Source organism: Colobus angolensis, unplaced genomic scaffold (assembly GCF_000951035.1).
Source record: "Colobus angolensis palliatus isolate OR3802 unplaced genomic scaffold, Cang.pa_1.0 Scaffold119, whole genome shotgun sequence".
Classification (NCBI taxonomy): Eukaryota; Metazoa; Chordata; class Mammalia; order Primates; family Cercopithecidae; genus Colobus; species Colobus angolensis.
Window position 1 is genome coordinate 2,659,567 of NW_012113030.1, and position 23,187 is coordinate 2,682,753.

At 34.2% G+C, this 23,187-nt stretch overlaps 1 protein-coding gene across 2 annotated transcripts in view; it reads left to right on the forward strand.

Moving 5' to 3' along the window:
* The window catches only part of MIPOL1 (mirror-image polydactyly 1), a 365,273-nt gene that overhangs the window by 218,754 nt on the left and 123,332 nt on the right, over nucleotides 1–23,187 (forward strand). For both annotated transcript variants that reach the window (XM_011926108.1, XM_011926116.1), the window contains one exon: nucleotides 17,695–17,789. In XM_011926108.1, coding sequence (XP_011781498.1) covers nucleotides 17,695–17,789 — 95 coding nt within the window. The remainder of the gene's footprint in view (nucleotides 1–17,694; nucleotides 17,790–23,187) is intronic.

Genomic DNA, 23,187 nt, shown 5'->3' on the forward strand with positions numbered 1-23,187 from the left:
AAAAGAAGGGATGTAGAAGAATATTATTTACTTTGTGCTTTGCACTTTCTGAAACCAGTTTCTCTTTTTTCTCTCTCCTCACTTTTTTTTTTTCTTACTTTGAACACCACTGCCTTTGTATGAAGCATTGAATGGCAGGAGAACACAATATGGTAATCCAGAGCTTAACTTTTTCAGATCTTTGTTGGTGTTTCTTATTGCAACATTTCTTTGCTAACTTGCAAGATAAAATGGATCAAAAGCATTTTGAGTAGTTCCATACAACAGTTAAAATCCGCAGCAGTGTGCCCTAGGCTGTGTTGCTGTTGTCTGAAGCATCCAAAAGGAAACAGGGGATTCTTTTTTCTTACGCTTTTCACATGCTTAGATACTACTCCCAAATAATTTCCACATTCATATACAGAATTTTTGTTTAAATTACTGCATATGTGATTAACGTAAATGAAGTCAGGTTTAGCAAGGCCTCTTCCTGTGGTTAAAAACTATTTTAATTGTCATCTCTTAAAAACTTAAGTTTACTCATTTTAATGCCTATATGTCAACTTAAAGTATTTAAGAAAACTTTTAGCGTATTTTCGAAATCTTGCTTGGTTTATTTTACATTAAAATGTGATTTGGTCTTTTTAAAAAGTTTCTTTTAAATTAGATAACTTTGATAATTTCTTGTTTATTTTTATAATAAATGAATAAGATATTTGCCGGCTTGGACATGGACACCTGAATAAAACTGTTTCACAAATGAGAGATTTATAAATTAGTATTTCTTTTATTTATATACTTTTAGTACTTTCATTTAATCGTGAACTGTTTCAGTAAAAAAAAATCTTTCATACAGCCTTGATTATAAATCTTTATGTGTTTCTGCAGTTATCATTGTTTGCTACATATGAATTAATGTGTACATGCCACAAAATTTGCTACTTTTTCTCCAATTTAAAAAGTTTGCTTGTAAAACAAAATTGATGAAAATGTTTTCTTTAAAAGTTTTTTTTTTCAGTTTCCGTGGCTGTTTTTTCAATAGTCATTTTCATATTCTTTTACACTTGTTATAGTCTATGCACTTAAAACACTTTTTGATGAATGAAAAATGTATTTGTATTAATTAAAGATAACATAATCATACTGATTTTCCTTTTAATACTTTCATAAAATTTTAGAATAGTCTTATGGTTAATTTGATAGACAATTATTCTGGTGCTTATTTCACTATCCAACAAGTCCTTAGCTAAAATGATAGACAAGTTCACTTGATTAAACCTGCTTCACTAACTTTTCATTTGGCAATATTTCTATGCAGGCAGTTCTTTAATTGATGTTGAAATGGTATAGAAGAAATTCTACCCAAGTGCTTGTCGTGGACTGAATTGCAGATTGCATAATTTCAAAATTTTTTGCTGGCAAGACAAGTTTGGTTCAGCATGTGTTCAGGTGATGAAGTGTACTATAGATGTAGTGAAAAAACATACACGATCCTGAACAAATAAACAAAATACTGCTTGCTAAAATTCTAACTAAATAAAAGGGCACTGGCATGTAGAGAAATGTTTACGACTCAAGTATAAAGGCGGGAAATATTGTCATTTTTGAGAAATGTTTGCTTCTTGAGTTTAAATAAGAATTTAATTTTCTCTGTGTGCTCATGTTCTTAGGTAGTACCAGAGAGCTTAGTGAAAGGAGTGTATCATGCCATGAAAAAGGAGAGTGAACTTTTTTGAGGAACCCACATTCCATCTGATGTTTTCAGTGTTTTCTTGTGCATAATTTGTTTTTATTTCCTGAGAAAATGGCCTCAAGAACAGTTGGTTTGGTAGATGAAAATTCAGTAATTTAATAGATGTTTTCTGAAGACCATTAAATGCTATGTGATTAGTCTCTGTTCTAGACATTAAAAGTGGTAAATCTCATTAAAGGATGAATAGACTACTAGTGAAACCAGTGAAATAGTCAGTGGTTTTTACATCTCAGTAAGAGTGGCTTTCAGAGGTGGAGTCAAGAAGTCTCAGTATTTAAGTATATAAGTAAAGTAATGGGCATCTAACTAGCAACAGATTTAAGATTTTAGTATCTTTTGAGATAGGGTTCATTCAACTTAAAAGTTACAAAGAACAGATAACGTCTCCACAGTCTAAATTAATGAACTAAGAAATCGTTCAAGACAAATATTTTAAATTGTAAAAGGCTTAAGTAAATTATAACAGACACTAAAAATAAAAATACAGAATTGTAAAATAAATGACAGGAAATGGACAAGAGCTAAAAATTGGAGTAAATAGTGTCACCTCTGGAGTTAATCACAGTAGTATATAGTAGCACATTTGAGATTGGAGGAGTTGGGAGAGCAGTTAATGCATAGATAGACTGACTAGTAATCCAAAGTCTAATTCTGGTTCTGCCACTAACCTTTCTATATAGCCTTAAACACTGAGTGTTTAAATAGATCATTTCCTAGTGAATGGTTTTCCTACACCACGGATTTGTTTCCCTAAAGGATTCACATTGTTAAAGGCAGTTGGGAGAAATATTTCAATTTCTATTTTTGAACATTTTATCAATTATATAATTAGTTATATATACCTTTTAAACAGTGACACTATGATAACCTGTAACTATATATATGTAAGTTAGAATATGTGGCAGTTATTGGATATCAGAGACTTATAACACACACCACTCAACTGAACCACACCAGCTGCTTTAGTGATTAAACTGCTTTAAATAGTTCTTATTTAAATAATTCTTACATAGTGTTTAATGTAGTGAGAGAACAGTGAGAGACCACTGTTTAGACGGGAAGGATATTGTCACACAAGTAATACTGAGCTTAAAAATGATAATATTGGAAATTTTCCTTGTACTATTCTTAATCATTTAATCAAAATTCTTATCTAACCAATCTTTATATCTCCCAGGACACTTTATTTTTTCTTTTCTTTCTTCTTCTTCTTCTTATTTTTTTTGGAGACAAGGTGTCACTCTGTCACTTAGGCTGTGTGTAATCATGGCTCACTGCAACCTGGAACTCCTGGACTCAGGCAGTCCTCCTGCATCAGGCTCCCAAGGAACTGAAACTACAGGTGTGCACCACCACGCCTGGCTAATTTTTGATTTTTTTTTTTTTTTTTTGTGGAGACAGGCCCTCACTGTGTTGCCCAGTCAGGTCTAAAACTCCTGGCCTCAAATGGTCCTCCTGCCTTGACCTCCCAAAGTGTTGGGAATACTGGCGTGAGCCACCACACTTGACTCTCCCAGTATTTCTAAAAAACAATGTTAAGAGAAAACATTATTATTAGAGTGATTATATCCAAAATTTTATTTTACTTTTCATGTATTGTGATTTTAGACTAGAAAACACCACATTAAATACTTGAAAATGTCAATCTGAAACTTTTTTTGTTGTGTGCTTTTTTTAAAAAAAAAACAAGTTTAGGTGCAGTGGCTCACACCTGTAGTCTCAGTACTTTGGGAGGTCAAGGCAGGCAGATCACTTGAGCCCAGTAGTTTGAGACCAGCCTGGCCAACACGGTGAAACCCCATCTCAACAAAAATTACAAACATTAGTTGGGTGTGGTGGCATGCACCTATAGTCCCGGCTATCCAGGAGGCTGAGGTTGCAGGATCCTTGAGCCCCAGTGGTCGAGGCTACAGTGAGTTGAGATCGCACCACTACACTGCAGCCTGGGTGTCAGAGGGAGACCCTGTCTCAAAAGAAAAGAAAAAACAAGTCAGGAAAATTATTTAAATAAATAAATAAACCAAGCTAATCTAGCAAATGTGAGACTTATAAACAGTGTCATCTATTTTTGATGGTTGTGATATGTGTTAACTTTCAACATAGACTTCTGCTTCCTGCAGTGTGGCAGGCAGATACTGCAGCGACCGTCTTGCTGCGAAACTGCTAGGTCCTAGATGAAACAGTTTCATCCATGCCAGCATTGCTGGTTTCACAAAAAGCGTATGAAATGTCTAAAGATTTTACTTCACCGAAAAATGAGAGTTGAACCAGAGGCAACCCCCTTCCCCATGATAAGCACACAGAAGGGCCACAGCAGCCCTAAGAAAACACATCTAGAGGAATAGTTTGTATCATCGTTTTGGTCCCAATCCTTGGTCAGCAGCAAAGCTGGGGATCTGAAACAGAAACTCCTGCATTAATTCAGGCCTCTTGAACTTTAGGAATTGTCTCCCTTGGCTCCCTCATGAAACGGACGCAAGTACTCCTTGGAAGAAGCCATCCCCAGTTTAGTCCAGCAGTATTTCCAAGATTATTACAGGAAAATTTGATTTCAAAATTAAAGATCAATCAAGCACATCAGAAAGGAAACCATCATGAATGACAGCAGACACAACACAACAAAAACAAACAAATAATAAAGTCATCTAAGTCTCTACTGAAAAAAAAATACAAAAAAAAGAAAACTAGCTGGGCGAGGTGGCGGGCGCCTGTAGTCCCAGTTACTCGGGAGGCTGAGGCAGGAGAATGGCGTAAACCCGGGAGGTGGAGCTTGCAGTGAGCCGAGATCCTGCCACTGCACTCCAGCCTGGGCGACAGAGTGAGACTCGGTCTCAAAAAAAAAAAAAAAAAAAAGAATATAAGTAGCTATGTATGAAATGTTTAAATGATATTTAAATAAATACAGTATGAACCACAACCCTGAGTAATCCACAGGTGCTTTCTAGGAAACACTAGGCAAATCTGGAGAAAAAAAGTTGCAAATTCTTACAAAAAAAGACAAAAAAATTATTTAGAAATAAAACACTCTGCAAGACATTGACCATCAGGTTACACACAGCCAAAAAAATAATTCGTGGCTGGGCACAGTGGCTCACACCTGTAATCCCAGCACTTTGGGAGGCTGAGGCTGGTGAATCACAAGCTCAAGAGATCAAGACCATCCTGGCCAACATGGTGAAACCCCGTCTCTACTAAAAATACAAAAGTTAGCTGGGTGTGGTGGCACACACCTATAGTCCCAGCTACTTTGGAGGCTGATGCAGGAGAATGTTTGGACCCAGGAGTCAGAGGTTGCAGTGAGCCGAGATCGCGTTACTGCACTCCAGCCTGGTGACAAAGCGAGACTCTGTCTCAAAATAATAATAATAATAATAATAATAATAATAATAATAATAATAATTCATGCATTAGAAGACATATAAGTTGGAATATATCTAAAAAATTACCCATAATTCAACACAGATGGATGAATCAAATATTAGGAGATTTACAGTAAGATGATTCAACAAGCATTTAATTGGACTCTGAAAAGGAGAGAATACAGGCCATCCAGGAAAAGCATCATTAGAACTGAAAATGACTGAGATTTTTCTAAAACTGATGGAAGATACCTATCCACAGCAAGATAAGAAATCTAAACCCAATCATACCATAATCAAATTGAGGAATTCTAACATGAAATAATTCTAAACATCTAGCATTGTAACATAAAATTATAAAAGTAGCCAGCCAAAGGAAAAATACAGATTCCTTTCAAATGAGCAACAATTAGGCTTGAAGATGACCTCTCCACAGAACAGTGGAAGTCAGGAGACATTAGAATAATGCTTTAAATGTACTAAAAGAAAATAACTGCCTGTTTAAAATTATATACCCAACATGAATATCCCTCAAGAATGAATATGAAATAAAGACATTTTCAGACAACTAAAAACTGAATTTTTACAATTTCAGAATTGTAGTAAAGAAACTTTCAGGAACTGTTGTTTAGACACAGGTACATGGTTCTATAGGGAACCTCCCAACCAGGAAGGAATCGGAACACAGAAGAAAAGTGACTAATATAAATGAATATTAGTTCAACAAAATAATAATATTTTGGGGGGTTTAAAACTATGTAAAAGGAATTAAAATACATTTTTAAAATAGCAAATAAATTAGGAGGCAAGTAAATAGAGTTAAAGGATTTTAAGTTCCTCTTATTGTCCAAGAGTATTAATATTAAATTTTCTATGAGCCAAACTACACCTTGTAATTTCTGAGACAACCATTAAAAGAATAGAAAATGAAAGTATGGCATTCAGAAGTAAATAAGGAGAAATGGGATGATAATAAATGAATCAATTCAAAAGTTAGCATAAAGAGGTTTTATTTTAAAAATATAACATAGAACTAGTGAGGAATGTAGAAAGCATACAACAAGATGATAGATTTAAAGCCAAATTTATTGGAAATTTCTTTAAATGTCAAAGCACCAAATGTTCCACTTAAAAACAAAGATTGTTTAACTGGAGAAAATATGCTGTTTACAGGAGTCACATCTAAACCTAGGCATATAAAATAGATTGAAATTTAAAAAATATAAAAACATATCAGACAAACACTGTTCAAAAGAATGCTGTTATAGCTATATTAACATCAAATGCAATTTGAAGCTATGAGGTCTTAACATTTTCTTTATTTTGCATTATATTTAATAGCTGAAGTCGTATCTCCTTGATCCTGTTACAATGCAATGATACTACACAACACATGATTTCTTTCACACAACCACTATGAATTTCTTTTTTCCTCGTTCTACCATTATTTACTCTAAAGAACCTGTTCTAGAACAGTGCGTATTTTAGATATTTTCTTTCATTGTCTCTAGAAACATGTTCATTCTAGACAGGCCAAGCATATTGAAAATGTGCTCAGTTTTTCCATTCCTCATGTTTTCAGGTATCTGACAACTAACCAAAAGCTTGTAAAGATGATCAGAGATTCTGGGCTCTATGTAAACCTGTGGCCACTCTAGTTTTCTGTGGTTGGTGAACTATGGCTTCTGGACCAGCTGCCTGTTTTTGTAAATAAAATTTTATTGGAACACAGCCATATCTGTTCATTTACATATTGTCTATGGCTACTTTCTTGTTACAATAGCAGTTGATTCCTTGTCCCAGAGACTGTGTGGCCCACAAGCCTAAAATATTTATTTTATCATCCTTAATAACTCCTAGTCTAGACTACCACATGGCTTGAACTTATAGTTTAAGCTAAGTCCTTTCTCACCTTATTCGCCGGTCACTTAGTACACTGCTGTTCCTTACAGACATCAGTTACTTCATAATAATATCACATCAAAGGTTCAATTGTGCCTCTTATATAGCTTACATATTCACTTTGATATGGCTAGATGAGATAGTAAGTTACCTCTTTTTATCATTGCATAATAATCCTGTGAGATAGATATTATCACTTTCATGCTACCAATGAGATTTATGTTCAGAAGCCTTAACTTGTTCAGTCCTCAAGCTGATTGCTGGTAGCCTAACCCAAGCTTGCTTAACTCCAAAGACCTTGCTCTTAACCACCTCATGGTATTACCTACTTTCATCTCAAATGAATGTGGAAGCTCTTTGGAAATGTGAAATACTAATCTGTTTTAATTGTGGCATCATAATATGTAATAGTATACTTCAACAATATCTACCAAGTATTTGGTATGTGCTGAGCACGGCATTCATGTTTTGGGACTACCATATAGTCCCTACCTTGACATGTATGTATGTAAATAACTGTGATGTAAGATAGGTTGAGATAGCTGTCATAAAAAAAAAAAAAAGGCTTTAAAAATCACTAAGGCAAAAACAACCCAAAGGTTTATCACTGGAATGGAATAGATAAATGAATAGTGGTATATTTATGCTCATTATATACTGTACAGCAGTTATAATTGTATACAATAAGGAACAAGAAACAATGTGGATGAATCTCACAAGATTAATGTTGAGCAAAGAAAAAAAACAGAAAAGAATATATATTATATTATTCTATTGATAATAAAGTTCAATAATAGGCACTACTGATCTATGATAGTAGAAGTTAAGATGATGGTTACCTTTAGGGAAGGTGAAGATTAGGTAGAGCCATGAGGATGTTTTAGGGTGATGGAAATAATTATATTTGTTTGTCTAGTTTCTTGTTAAACAGGTGTGTTCACTTCATGAAAATTCATTGAGCCCTGAACTTTTCTTTTTGTATATTATACTTCAATAAAACATTCATGTAAAACAAAATAAAATTTTAAAAATATTACTAAGGATTTTGCAGGTGAAAAAGTTTCTGGAATGGGGAAGATAATCAAGAAAGGACTTTATGTAAGAAGTAATAATTAAAATGAGCCTTGAAGGATTGATGTAGATTTGATAGCATGGCATAGATTTGGTGTTCTAGATGGAGGGAATATTACAATTAGGCAGAATTTATGGCAGATCCTTGGCTAAAGTGAATGTGAAGGAATAAAAGAGAGTTCAGTGCCACATTGTGGAAGGCCTTAAATGCGAGCATGAATGGTTTATGCTAATTTAAATATTATCAAATATTTAATACACATCTTTATTTGTACCATGTATAAAATCATGCATATGTGTATAGTTCCAACTCTCAAGGAGCTCATAGTTTAAAAAGGAATATAAGTATTAATGTATTTTAATAGTATTAATCATTTAAATATAAATGTTAATATAAATATTGAAACAAATAGCAATAGCAAAAAAAGAACTCCATAAAGAAAATGAGAAGATATGCCTAAAGTTGTCTCAAGTTTTCCAGCTTCTAGAAGCTATCCATGTTCCTTGGCTTGTGGCCCCCTTTCATCTTCAAGGTCAGCAATGGCCAGTTTAATCTTTCCTACACTGCTATCTCTCTGGTTCTTATTCTTTGCCTCCCTCTTCCACTTAAAAGGATACTTGTGACTACATTGGGTTTACCCAGATAATCCAGGATAATCTTCATCTCAAGGTCACCTGATTAGCAACTTTAATTCCACCTGCAACCTTAATTCTCCTCTTTTCATATAACCTAACGTATTCACAGGTTCTGGGGAATAGGATGTGGCCTCTTTGGGAGACATTATTCTGCCTATTATGCCCAAAATAAGAACTCCTCCCAGCTTACATGTGGGCATGAGACCACAGGTAGGATCCAGTAACAACATCTGGTTGGAGTGAGGGATTGGGAAACAAGGCAGTTCCTAAAACACCTTAGTTTAAAAGGCTTTTTTACTAGATTGTTTTATCCCATAAACATAGTGCCTCAAGGCTACGGGCTTTTCAAAGGCCTGCAACAATGCAGGGGAGTCAAATATAAGTTAAAAACTAACCAAACCCAGTATTTCTGCAACAAAATGTAAATATTTACAATTAGTGAGATAAAGGAAGACCATAAATAGCTTTACATCAGTTTACCTAGGTTTAACATGAATTGATTTCAGTACGAAAAATTTTTTTAAAGTTCTTTTTTGTTTTCAGAAATGTTGGGGTTTTTGTATTGTGAATAAAGGATTATTAACCTATAATTTTAATGACTTTATTAAGAATCAAATCTGACATAATCTTTAATAATACCCATAATACACGTGAAAAGACAAGTTGACTTCTCCCAATTTAGTGAATGACATATTTTCATAATAGGCCATCCATGATCAGTAGTCCAAACGTTTCCTAAAAGCATGAAACTAATTTATACACCCACCCGAAATGTGAGAGATTTCTAGTAATTTCACATTGTAGCCAGTATATCCTACTATTGTTAGTCATTGTAATTTTACCTCTTCAATTGTGGATGAAGTGACAGCATATTGGGATTTAAATCTTATGTCCCGGAAAACTAGTGATGTTGAGCATGTGTATCATGTTTGTCAGCCATGTGGATATCTTCCCTTGTGAAATATCTCTTCATGTCTTTTCTCTCATTACTACGAATATTCTGTCTTACTGCCCCTGGCCTCCATGGTTTCTTATAAGAAATTCACTGTTAATCTTATGGAGAATCCCTTTTAAATAATGAATCATCTATCTTTTACTGCTTCAAGGCTTCTTCTTTGTTTTTGCTGATGTAGAAGCACAATTACATGTTTATGCCTCTGTATCTTAGTATTTAGTGTTTTGAAAAAGCCAAAGTGATACAATACTTTGGAGGGTATAAATTTAGGCAGAAACCAAATCCAAGTAAACAGGCACAGGTCTGGATTCAAGATTAAGCCAAGTACTAGGAAACAAGCACAGAATGGAACTCAGGCTAGTTGACTAAGAATAGTGTCTTAAAAACACACTTGCAAAACAGGCAGAACACTTGCTGAATCATTAGAGAGAGTTTTTTTTCCTCTACCTTACCTGCATGTGTGTAAATGGATAAATGCTTAGAAACTTGTGCCACCCCTGCCCCCAAAACAGAATAGGCTTCTTTGGGAGTTAGTTATTGCAGTAGAGAGAAATCCTCATCATCATTATTCCTTAAAAATAGATTATATACTATTACTAATATTTCCGAGAATGGTAATACTACTTTTTTGCCAGGTGTCTGTAAAGTCGAGGGAAACACCACAGATGACCTTTTGTCATTAAATGGACTAACATCCAAAAACTATATACGTGCCTCCAAGAAAAGCTTGGATGGCATCTTAAACTGTATGAGTTATGTTTAAAAAAGTAATTCTTATACCAATTTATTTAAATCAAATTAGGTAATATAATTCATTGATAAAAATTAGCACAGATTTTTTTAAAGCACCAAATTTTGCCTAGTATTTATAACATAACAGTTAAAAGGAGAAACTTGGGCCATAATTCCTGAGTTCAAACCCTTGCTCCACCATTCATTAACTGGCTGACAAGTAAGTGATGTAACATTTTCCTCATCTTTATAATAGAATAGTAATAGTAGCTACTACACAACATCTTGTGAGAAATGATATATGAATATAGAATGCACTTAGAATAGTGTCTGGCATGTCTTCCTATTTTGCTGTGTCTGTGTATAACTGTAGTACCATATTGTTAGAACTTGAAAGAAGACCAGAATTTGCCCCCTCATTAACAGACAATCTGCGTAGTTAATAATCTCTCTTATTTTCCTCTCTTCCGAAACGGTACAAATAGCATTTATTCATTCAATGAAAGTATTCAAGCTCCTACTATCTCAAATTAGATAATATAGTACAAGTCTTATACATCACACATCACTATACATATTTAAAGTATTATAAATTCTACTATTGGTGTTCGTGATAAAGATAATCCAACTTAAACTATACTTAATAAAAAATATCCATTAAAATCAAGTCTTTAAAATGTATTCTCTTTTCACAGGTGATCACTGAAATCCTATGACACATAGTAAAAGGGGATTCTTGAGGAATACATTTTGTATACAGTCATGTGTCACTTACAGTGGGGATCCACTGTATGTATCCTTAGGTGATTTCATCATTGTATGGGCATAATAGAGTGTATTTACACAAACCTAGGTAGTATAGCCTACTACACACCTAGGTTATATGGTGTAGCCTATTGCTCCTAGGCTACAAACCTGTACAACATGTTCAGCTATGACACAACAGCAAGTATTTATATATCTAAACATATCTATACATAGAAAAAGTACAGTAAAAATATGGTGTTATATTTTTATGGAACTATAGTCATATATGTGGTCTGTTGTTGACCAAAGCATTATTATTCTGTGCGTGACTGTACTAATTTTGTTGGGAAGGAAAATTACATGATCTATGACAAAGAACACGAAAACTCTCCTTACCTTAGTCAACAAAGACTTTCTGGTGAAGATAGAATCATGAGGAAGACCGTAAGCAGCAAGACCTCTCAGGGACTTGGACATCTTTCATTATGTGGAAAGGTTTTCATGGTACCAGCCAGATCTACACTAGATTTTATTTTCTTTACTTGTTTTGCAGCACATCTCCTGCTTCTTCATCTGCTGAGTGATCCAGCTAGTTCATTTATTAAAGCATTTACTATGTCCCAGGCACTGTTGTGTTTTACAGATTTTAACTTAGTTCTTCCTAACATCAGCCCTCTAAGATATAAACTACAGTTACTCCACTTTGTAGGTGAGGAAATTGAGGCACATAAAGATTTGCTAACTTGCCAAGATAGGACAGTTTGTAAGTGGTGAAGCCAGGATGTGACCCCAGCCTTTCTGGTTCCATAGACTATGCTTTTAATCACCATGGCTGCACTGTCTTTCTGGCATATGTTTCTCTCCCCTGCCTTTCTCTCCTCCATGGCTTCTGCTTACTGCCCATGAATCAGTTTCTGCCTGTGAATGTTCTGAGTTATACTTCCACCACAAACTCTTTTCTTCTCTCTCTCATCATGTCAGACTATCTCATATATCACTCGACAGTGTATATATGACTACTTTTGACTGAGGAACCTCATTATCTCTGGTCTGATAAACAGAGAGACATGACATCAGGACAAAATAGAACAACCTCTAAGGAATCAGCTGTAGGGAACAATACACTATGGTAATACACAATGGTAAGCAATCCAAGCCTTCCTGTGAACCGGAGGTTTAATTGAAACCTGGTCATTTTTATCCTTGTGAAAACAGCTTTTAACTTTTTGGGTATCCTTATACAAATTATTTAGTTATGTTTCTTTTCTACTAGGTTCTTAACCTTCTTCTGAGGTTAAAAATTAAAATCCTGGTAGGTCTATGGTCATGTTCTTTGAACAATTGTCTAACTTGATGTATTGTTTGAAGATACACCGTTATATATTTTATGGATGTGTTTAATAGTGCTAGCTCAATCATATATATTTATGGTTACTCTGGAAATAACTCTATTAAGATAACTAACACACATATTAAATTATACCATATTGAAATGTGGTCTTGTATGGTAAAATAAGCAACGTTTTCTGGATACTTGTTAGTTCCAACTTCCTTTCTAACCAGCTATGAAACCTTGCACAATTTCCAAATGTTTCCCTGAACATGTTGTATTAGCAACAATTTCCTCCTCTATAAAACTAAGGTTCCTTATTACCTCTGAGATCCTTTCCAAGTCTAAAATTATTTGCTTCTGTGATTTAATATGTACTATATGCTTCTTTATTTAGCAGATATCACACATAACATCAAATGTCTCTGTTCTAAGATAAAAACCAATATCTATTCATGGTCTTGGAGTTACCAAAATAAGGCTTAACTGTATCAGACTATAACTATTAAAAACACATTTAAACCAAACATAACAAGATCTCAAGGACAGATAAAAGTGGTTTATCCACAATAGTGGTTAAGAATAGTGCTTAGTGATGTGAACAGTGGAGTCTTTTCTTTGCCATTCTGAGTTACTAAATTAAACTCTAATGAAACAGTGTAGTTCATTTCTGATACAGTGCCAGTACAAATGGCTGTCCTATTTAGATGGCATTGGTCAAGACTGATATCAAGATAGGTAACTATAAGACTAGCTTAACATTAGTTAACCAACCCATTTTTCAGTCACGGAAGGTATAATAAAATACACTCTGATTATTCTGTGAACTTTCATTATTGTCATTAACTCTGTTATCAAATCATCATTTGATTCCATTGTGACACCTGGAATTAAGTAATTTATATATGATGTGTACAGTGGTGTAAAAAGAAAATATGTATTTTGGAACAAACAGGTCTGAATTTCTATTTGAGTTCACTAGCTCTGTTAATAATTAGAAATTACTTAAGCTTTATAAACCTATGTTTTATACCTTGCAAAATAGGGATAATAGGACCTACCTCATAGGTTGGTTATGAGAATAGACTATAGTAATGTATTTTAAACACTTGAAAGAATGCCTAACATAGTAGGTGGTCAAAAAGTGGCATTGATTTGTAGTTAAGCATGGATGCTTTAAAGTGATATCATTATAGGCAGAAAGTTTGGGAGTTTTTTTAATAAAGATATAAGTTTATTATCTATATATAACTTTATATATCTATATAGATATTTATATAGATATATAAATAGATATATAGATATATAAATATCTATATAGATATATAAAGTGTAAATACACACTTACCACAGGACTCAGCGATTTCACTCTTAGGTATTTACCCAAGAGAAACAAAGTTATATTTCCACGGAAATGACCTATATGTAGATATTTATAGCAGCTTTATTAGTAATTGCCAAAGAACTAGAAATCAGCCAAATGTCTGACAGGTAAGTGGATATACAGATTGTGAGACATTCATACAATTGAATACTACTCAGTGATATAAAAGAATAAACTACCAATACATGAAATAATGTGGAGGAATCTCAAAAAATTATGTTTAGGTAAAAGAAGGTAGACTCAAAAGACTGCATACTGTATGATTCCATTTATATGACTTTCCTAAAAAGGAAAAACTATAGGGACAAAAATCACATCACTGATTGCCAGAGGCTGGGTGTGAAAAGAAGGCATTGACTCCAGTGTTGCACAAGGACCATTTGGGGGTAACAAGAATATTCTGTGTCAAGCCTGGATAACTTTGTCAAAATTTACAGAACTATGTAGTGAAAATGGGTAAATCTTTACCTTGTATAAATTATGACTCAATAAGTCTGATATTGAAAAGTCCACGTGTGTACTTACTTGCATACATGTTTACTTTGATAAAATTTTACCTAAAATATGACTATCAGAAGAAAAAGTGTTATACTTGTGTAAAATGTTTATACTATAGTAAAAGTATAAAATATTCTTGTAAATAATGAACCCAAATTCATAAAAGTGTTTTTCTTTGGGGCTGGGAAGGAAGAAAGGGATGTGACTGATGAGTGTGATATGTGGAATGGGGTAGGGATTTTTTTTTTCTTTTTTAGAAACAGGGTCTCACTTTGTTCACTAGGCTGGAGTGCAGTGGTGCGATCCTAGCTCACTGAAGCCTTGAATTCCTGGGCTCAAGCAATCCTCTTGCCTCAACCTTCTGAGTAGCTGGGACTATAGATGCATGCCACCACACCCAGCTAATTTTTAAAATTTTTGTAGAGATGATGTCTTGCTATGTTGCACAGATTGGTCTCAACCTCCTGGGCGGAAGTAATCCTTCCACCTTAGCTTCCCAAAGCACTGGGAAATGAGGCATGAGCTACCATATAGGCATAAGCCACTGTACCCGGCTGATTTTTTTCTGTGTGTGTGAAGCAAAATAGCAATTTTTGAAAAAAAAAATTAAAGCAAGTTGTGTATAACAGTGTGTATAAAGCGCTATCAATTTTGTAAATAGGGATAATTTATTTGCAAGTATCTATATATGCTTATATATGTACGAACTATCTCTGAAAGAAGGTACAACAGACAGATAACTAGTAATCTCAGGAGAAGGGATTTGTAGTACTGAGGATAGGAGGTGGGAGATTTACTTTATATTGTATATTCTCTTACACTGAGTTTTGTTAGTTTTTGTTTAATGCATGCATTTATTTTTGTAAGTATACACATAAATGAGTGCATGCAGTTTTTATAAAAGTAATTGTCAGAAATATGGGAATAGGATGCCAGAAAGAAAGACAGGAAAAATACCTGGTTTGTTATTTCCTTGATATTTTTGATATGACATTTATTTTTGACCTATAGTATGATAGGATTATATGATATATCAATCTAGGAAATACTATAGAAGTAAATAGCACATTTAAATTGGTTGAGTGTTTCAACAATGCATGCAACAGATACCCAACTCAAACTAGCCTAAGTCACCCTCCAACTTACCCCCCAACAAAGGATTTTATCTATCCTGGAAGTCTAGGAAGCAGATCTGGATCTGTTTTCTGGCATATGTGAATCCAAGAGTAGAAATGATATCGTCAGGACTCGATTTTCTTCAGGGGCTAGTGGGATGCAGTACTTCAATTAGGCAACCTGGATCTTATACCTGAGGTGATGGGGGATGAAATTCACTCTAGCCACAGAGACTGAACAAGATCTCTGTAGCATAGGGTAAGGTATTTCCCAAAAAAGAAATGCTGCCAGATAAGCATATATCTGATAAAGTAAGGATATTGTAAAGCCAGAAAGTTTATAGTAGCTTTGAACATAATCACTAGGGCCTAGGAAGAAAATTAGATTCTGGGAATTAAGAAATTGAGTGAACTGTTATGAAACAACACCAAGTCTTCATAGTCAACTAAATGTGGGAGGAGAAAGTGAAATTTTCAATAATACCTTAAGCATGGGAATTTAAACTTATCACAGTCCCATTTTCATTATGAAAAATTCTAGGCAAAAACTACATTTTAGTGTTTTCCTACAAGAATTTTTGTTTTGTTGGTTTGTTTTGGTTTTGGTTTCTGTGCACAGCTACCAAGTAAAAGACTTCAAAACAATCATTTTATTTCAGCATTTGTACATATGTAGTACTGGCACATATTTATTTAGTAAAATCTCTATTACCTGTTCAGTATTTGATATTCCTTAAATGCACGTCTGAAGTCTGAAGTTTTTAAAGTTGAATGTGATATGTGTGATTCTTTTTGACCTGCCATTAGTCACAGTGGGTATCTGTCTTCCAAGTTACCATTTTAATCACATTTTATGGTATACTGAAAATTGGAAAAGCTTTCATTCTTTGACATTAAGAATCAGTCATCTATTTTTACTTTAGATGCTTTTCCCTAATTTTTTTGGAATGTTTTATCTCTAATTATGGACTATGGCATGTTAAAGCAAGCTTTCAAACATCTTAAATTTAGCTATAAGGTAACACTTGGATAGAATTTACCAGTTCAGAGAACAAATTAATCTTAATGCTAAAACTTATATGCAAAGGTCCGAACTGCTGCATGTTTTTAAAATTATCTATTATTAAAATAGAAAAGTGGTATTCTGTAAAGTTCACTTTTATTACGTTGATTAATTTTCCTATAATCAGGATTTTACAATTTTTCTATGACTTCTTATGCAATAGAACAATTCCAGTGAAATTATATGAATTCAGCAAAATTCTGAACCTGTGGCTCCAAACTTCTATTACTTTTTAATTGTTGGTGGTTTTCCTACTTTGTGAGGTTTGTGACAACAATTTGCTCTGTGTTACCTTTCAAACACCACTTAAAGCAAAGTGAAAGATAACCATTTTATGAAAATTTAACTTTGAATAAGCAGTACTAAAATCTGACTTACCAGTGCCAGATTTTCAGTATGTTGAAAACTGTTTTTGGTGTTGTTTGAAATCTAATGGGAATGATGGTGGGAGGGTGGCAAATTCTTTTTAAATTACTATGTTGAACCTCATTGAAAAAAACTGATTACCCGTTCTTTAAAACTGAAATATTATAGCAGGATGGAACAATAATGCCCGTTTAATAAAGTATCACTGGCATTTAGGGTTGCTGCCATTCTCCCCTTTCAGAATTTGTTTTTCTCCCACAGAGAAGGAATTGAAAAGGTTAAGTCATAACTGTAAGAATCAGTTTGTAGGCTGCTATATTTTTTTCACATTCAGTATCAAAGATGGCTTGACAACATATTTAGAATTTTCTGAGTTTTACTGTTAATAAAGTTAAAAGAAAATCTAGTATGATCAGGCAGTGGAGCCACATTAAATTTGTATGTGAAACACACATTGTACTTATCTCTACTCTAGATATTGCTCTGAAACCCATGTTCCACTTTCTGAATTCTCTGTATAAAGTTAAACATTGCAGAAGGGCATATATCTGATGATACAGATAAATAAGGTTGAAGTTTAGTAATGAGCAAGGTTGCTAAATTTAATATGTTCAAGTTTTTAGTATTTGTGTTATTAATGCCTTTAGACTATTTTCTGGTAACTTATGAGACTCTACTGAAAACATTCATAGGTTTGTTTTTTTTTTAACTGTCAGTAATTTGAGATTACTGTTCTTACTGTAGTACTCTCTTTTATCACACCAAAATGAATACTGAATTTCTTAAAATATTAATTGTTTGCAGGCAAAGTTGTTATCTATGCAACAAGCCAGAGAAACTGCAGTTCAACAGTACAAAAAACTGGAAGAGGAAATCCAGACCCTTCGAGTTTACTACAGGTAAAATTCTTTTCAGCCTGGGGTTAAGTAAATATTGTTAGTTTGGGAAATGTTTCTACCTGATTTTACAATAGTGAATAAGGAAATACCTCAATGAAATTAAATATTATGCACTTAAAGCATTTTTATAACTAAAAAAAGATTCAGGCTTATAATATTTATTATTCTACCTCTTTTCTTTCCTGTATTTGGTCAAGTTTAAATTTCTACTCTCATCATAACTATGAAATTTACATAATCCATTACCAGTTGTCTAAATGAAGCCTGGATAGCTGTTGAGCTATTTGTCCATCTAAATACCACCTCTAAAACAATTGTAAATGTAAAATATACATATATTTATATTTATACATATAAATGTAATATATATTTAAATATATATTTTTAAAATATATAAGGTATATTTTAAAGGTAGCACATGCATAGCAATAATAATAATCTTTCATGTATTTTAATATGACAGACTTATTAATTTATGTTACAGGAGTATTCACAACTACTCCTGTAACATTAATAAGGTAGGTATTTTTTAATGAAAATGAATAGAAATGTCAGAATGCATCTCTTATAGTAATGGTAAACTTTTGTTTCAGGTTTGTATGTGAGAAACAGAGAAAAGACTGTGTATTGGGTTACGTGTAAAACATATTCTTACAGTGGATCATGGTAGAAAACATTGAAAAAACACACCGATGTACAATGCTATGTATATTCTTTCATTACTAAGTTTAAAAAAATCCTCAAGTCTGAAATGTAGAAACTCACTAAGGGGGCTGTTAACTTTTTGAAAGATTTTTGTTTTAATTTGGACCTTTTCTGAGAATAAAGTTAAAATGCATAAAATGCAATTAAATCAAAATGTTTAATTGAAATACAGTTAAGAAAATATTGTGTCATGATATATCACGATATACATGCATCATTATTAATGGATAAAATAACTAGATCTAGCAGTAAGTCCATTAACAACTTTAATTTCAAGCCAGTGATGACTGTAAGTGGTATTTTTGGATAACTGCAAATGCTGAAATGTGACATGAAAATACCAGTGATTTCTATGGGTGCAAACTCTCAAGAACCACTGATAGTACTACTGCAATTTCTTGCTCATGTTCGTAATTGTAGGAAATACTGTAGTTCCATGAGAGTTGGTGAAAATAAAGGTGTAATTCTTTCCCATTCCCAGGTTAAGCCCTCCTGCTTTGGAGCAATGTTAGTAACATCTGCAGTAGTTGGCTATTGTTATGGGTTGAATTATGCCCCCCAAAAGGGTTATAATGATGTCCTAACCCCTGCTATCTCAGAATGTGATTTTATTTTGAAATAGGGTTTGTACAGAGGTAATCAAGTTAAAATAAAGTCAGTAAGGTGGGCTCTAATCCACTACAACTGGTGTCCCTATAAAAAGGGGAAATTTTGGACACAGAGACAGACATGCACAGAGGGAAGACAATCTGAAGACACATGGGGAGAAGACTGCCATGTATCTACAAGCCAGGCAATTGCTGGCGAACACCAATTGCTGGCAAACACCAAACACTAGAAGAGGCAACGAAGGACTCTCCTTTACAGTTATCAGAAAGAACATAGCCCAGCTGACACCTGATTCCAGACTTCTGTAGTTTCCAGAACTATGTGACATTAAATATCTGTTGTTTTAACAGTACCACCCAGTTTGTGGTACTTTGTTATGGCTGTCCTTGGAAACGAATGCAGTTATCAAACATCAAGTATGTTTGGTTGGTCACTGACTGTTGGGAATCATTTACTTTTGCAATTAGAATTAGTATCTATAAGTGGGCATACAGGTAAGCAAAACCCTGATGATGAATGAATACGTCCTACCAACCTACTTTATTTTGGACTATAAAATGAATATTACACTCTTTCCCCTGTCTTTTACACCAATGACTCTCAACTGTAGCTGCTATTAGAATAATCTGACGGTCTCTAAAAATTCTGATGCTTAGCCCACTGCATGCTGATTACATCAGTATGTTTTTAAAGCTCTCTAGAAAATTCCCGTGTGCAGCCAAGTTTGAGAGCTGATGTTCTACATGCATATTTCAGTTAGCTCCATTAAATTAGGGTCTCTTATTGGTAAAGTAATAAAGAGGCAGATATTAAACCAGTTATTAACACATGAATACCATATGATTTGTGCCCTGACCATGGACATTGCAATGTGGTAAGTAGTAGATTCACCCTATTGATGGAGAGGGTTTTTGTGGAACATTCTCCAGTAGCATTTATGGGACAGGACAGTGGGTGCTTTGTTGATGAAGTGACAGTGTCAGAGAATTCCAAGAGGTATGTGATAATGTTGCATGAACTGACATTACTTCCTAACAAGCAAACCTTGATGCCAGTTCCTGAAGCTCCTTCTCTGCCAAATTGTGGAAGATGATTGAATCATTTTTGAAAATCATAAGGCTAAAATTCTTATTTTTCAAATACTCTTTAAAATCTACATGAGTCTAGTAGGATTATATGATCTCTTCTAAATAGAGGTTGGTAATTATTTGTTCAAAGATATGCTTCACAACTACTTTTCTCACTGCTACTTAAAAAATATTTCTGGTGATATAATAAAGCCACTGGGATTTGCAATTAGACAGCCATGCCATGTATGGTCATGTATAAATGAACCTCACCAAACTCCTTTCCTTTCTTTAAAATGAGAGTAATAGTACCTACTTATAGGGTTGTTTTAAGTATGTTCAGCTCTTAGCACAGTGTTTGGTTTATTGTTATTGATCAACCAGTGTTAAGATATATTTCTTTTTAGAACAAAAGATCAGTGAGGTGGGAGTAGAACCAAAAAATATATCACTGAAACCAAAGAAGATTTCCCAAAGGAAAAAAGAGTCAAATGTTACTAAGTGGTTAACTCTGATAAGGACCAAAGGTATCCTTTACATTGGAAATTCAGTGGCCATTAGTGACTTCCACAGAGTAGTTTAGTCAATAGAGTATTAGATATAGACATCAGTTTTCTGTGAATTGAAGAGTAATTAGGAGGTAAAGAAGCATAGCAATTTGGACAATAGAGCAGTCCTTGAAGAAACTTGAGTAAGAAAGGTGGTTGTGATAATTGAGAAGAGAGGAAACGTAGGTTAAGGATTTTTGTTTTTGAAAAATAGCAAATACTTGAGTATATTTATGGCTAATTTGAAGAAGCCAAAAGAAAGAATTCTTATAGAGCAGGATTCCAGAGGAGGTAGGAAGAGATGGAATTTAGAGTATCTGCAGAAAAGTTCACCTTGAAAAAGAAACTGGCCAAATTGTGATCAGAAACAGGAGTAAAGGAGTTAAGAATAGCTGTATTAGTAAATTTGAGGCCACAATTAGTATTAGCCACGCCCCCCACCCCCTGCATAAAGTAGGGGTCAGTGTTGGCTTCTGAACATGAGAGGTTGGGCAGATCACCTGAGGTCAGGAATTCGAGACCACCCTGGCCAACATGGCGAAACCCTGTCTCTACTAAAGTACAAAAAATTATCCAGGCGTAGGGGCGGATGCCTGTGATCCCAGCTACTTAGGAGGCTGAGGTAGGAGAATCGCTTGAACCTGGGAGGTGGAGGTTGCAGTGAGTCAAGATTGCACCATTGCACTCCAGCCTGGGCAACAAGAGTGAAGCTCTGTCTCAAAATATATATACACACACACACACACACACACACACACATACACACAAATAGATATATAATTCAAGAGCTGAAGAGACAGGAGATTGAAATCAGAAAGCGGAATGTTACTATTTAAGTGAAATGCTTAAATGAAGTGAAGCACTCAGTTCTGAGCATGACGCAAAAACAGATAAATCCTACATATTGAATGAAGAGTGGCATATCACTAGATATATCATAAGAAGAGACCTGCACAATGTGTGATGCATGGAAGAATGTTTGGTATCCACTCAAAAATTTAAGGGAAGTTGCATCTTCCAGGGAGATTCCATGTTTCCCCTGAAACAAAAAGATACAGAGAACTTTCCTGCTTTGCTGATGGGAATGTAAATTGATGCAGTCACTGTAGCAGACAATTTGGTGGTTCCTCAAAGGTCAAACATAGAATTACCATATGATCTAGCAAACCCACTCCTAGGTATATACCCAAGAGAATTGAAAGTAGGACAAGCAGTTACTCTTCACCAGTGTTTATGAAAGCATTGTTCATATTAACCAAAAGGTGGAAACCACCCAAGTGTCCCTCAGCAGATGAATAAACAAAATGTGGTATATACAGAGAATGGAATATTATCCAACTATTCATTATTCAAAAACAAATGAAATTCTGATACATGCTGCAACATGGACAAACCTAAAGACATTATGCTAAGTGAAATAAATCAGATAAGAAAGACAAAGATTGTATGATTCCACTTATATGAGGTACTTAAAAATAGGCAAATTCACAGAGACAGAAAATAAAATAGAGGTTACCCAGAGTTGAAGAAAGGGAATAGGGAGTTATAAGAGTGGGGAATTAAATGATGTACACAGAGTGGGATGATGAAAAGTTGTGGAAATGAATAATGGTGATAATTGTACAATATTGTCAGTGTACTTACTGCCAGTAAGTTGTACAGATAAAATGGTTAAAATAGTAAATTTTATGTTGTCATTTTACTACACATTTTTTAAAGGTACAGAGCACACTCTGTGAGGATATACAGAAATTTAAATGGGATCGGTAAAAGATTCCTGTGATGTACAACTCTAGGAAGGGGGAGGAAATTACCAAAAAACCAAGCTTAAGTTTCCTGCAAGCTGAAAGTCTATTTTAATTTGATTTAAATTAAAGTAAACAGTATTTCTTCCACACCTAGTAAATGATGCTTACTTATCTGTATGTCAAACACAACTAATTCATAGAGATATTAGGTTTCTCTACTAATTTTCCTATGTTATAGAAGAAATGAAAAGGTTCCATTTTATGTGAAGGAACCTAAAACTAACTCCATAATTTTCAGGTAGATTAAATAGATAGATAGAACTCATAGATAACAGATTATGTTTGGCAAGCAATACTTTCAACTATCCAAATCAGTTTACATTTACATATACATTTATACACATATACTGTCAGAGAAAGTTATTTCCCAATATTTAAGAAAAAATAAGGGTAGGAAAATACAGGATTAGAACAGGTAGCTAGAGCCAGGAGTGAGTCAGAATACAGCCGGCATGTATACTGTGAAGCAGCAAAAGAGAAAGCTTCAACTCTGACTCTGAGCTCTCCAACAGCCAAAACAATGGAGGATGTATGATCAGCTCTTCGTTTTAGGGGCAGATTAAAATATGACAATGGCTTTCATTCTACCTTTCCTTTGATTTTACTAATTAGTGGCTGGACATGGTGGCTCACGCCTGTAATCCCAGCACTTTGGGAGGAT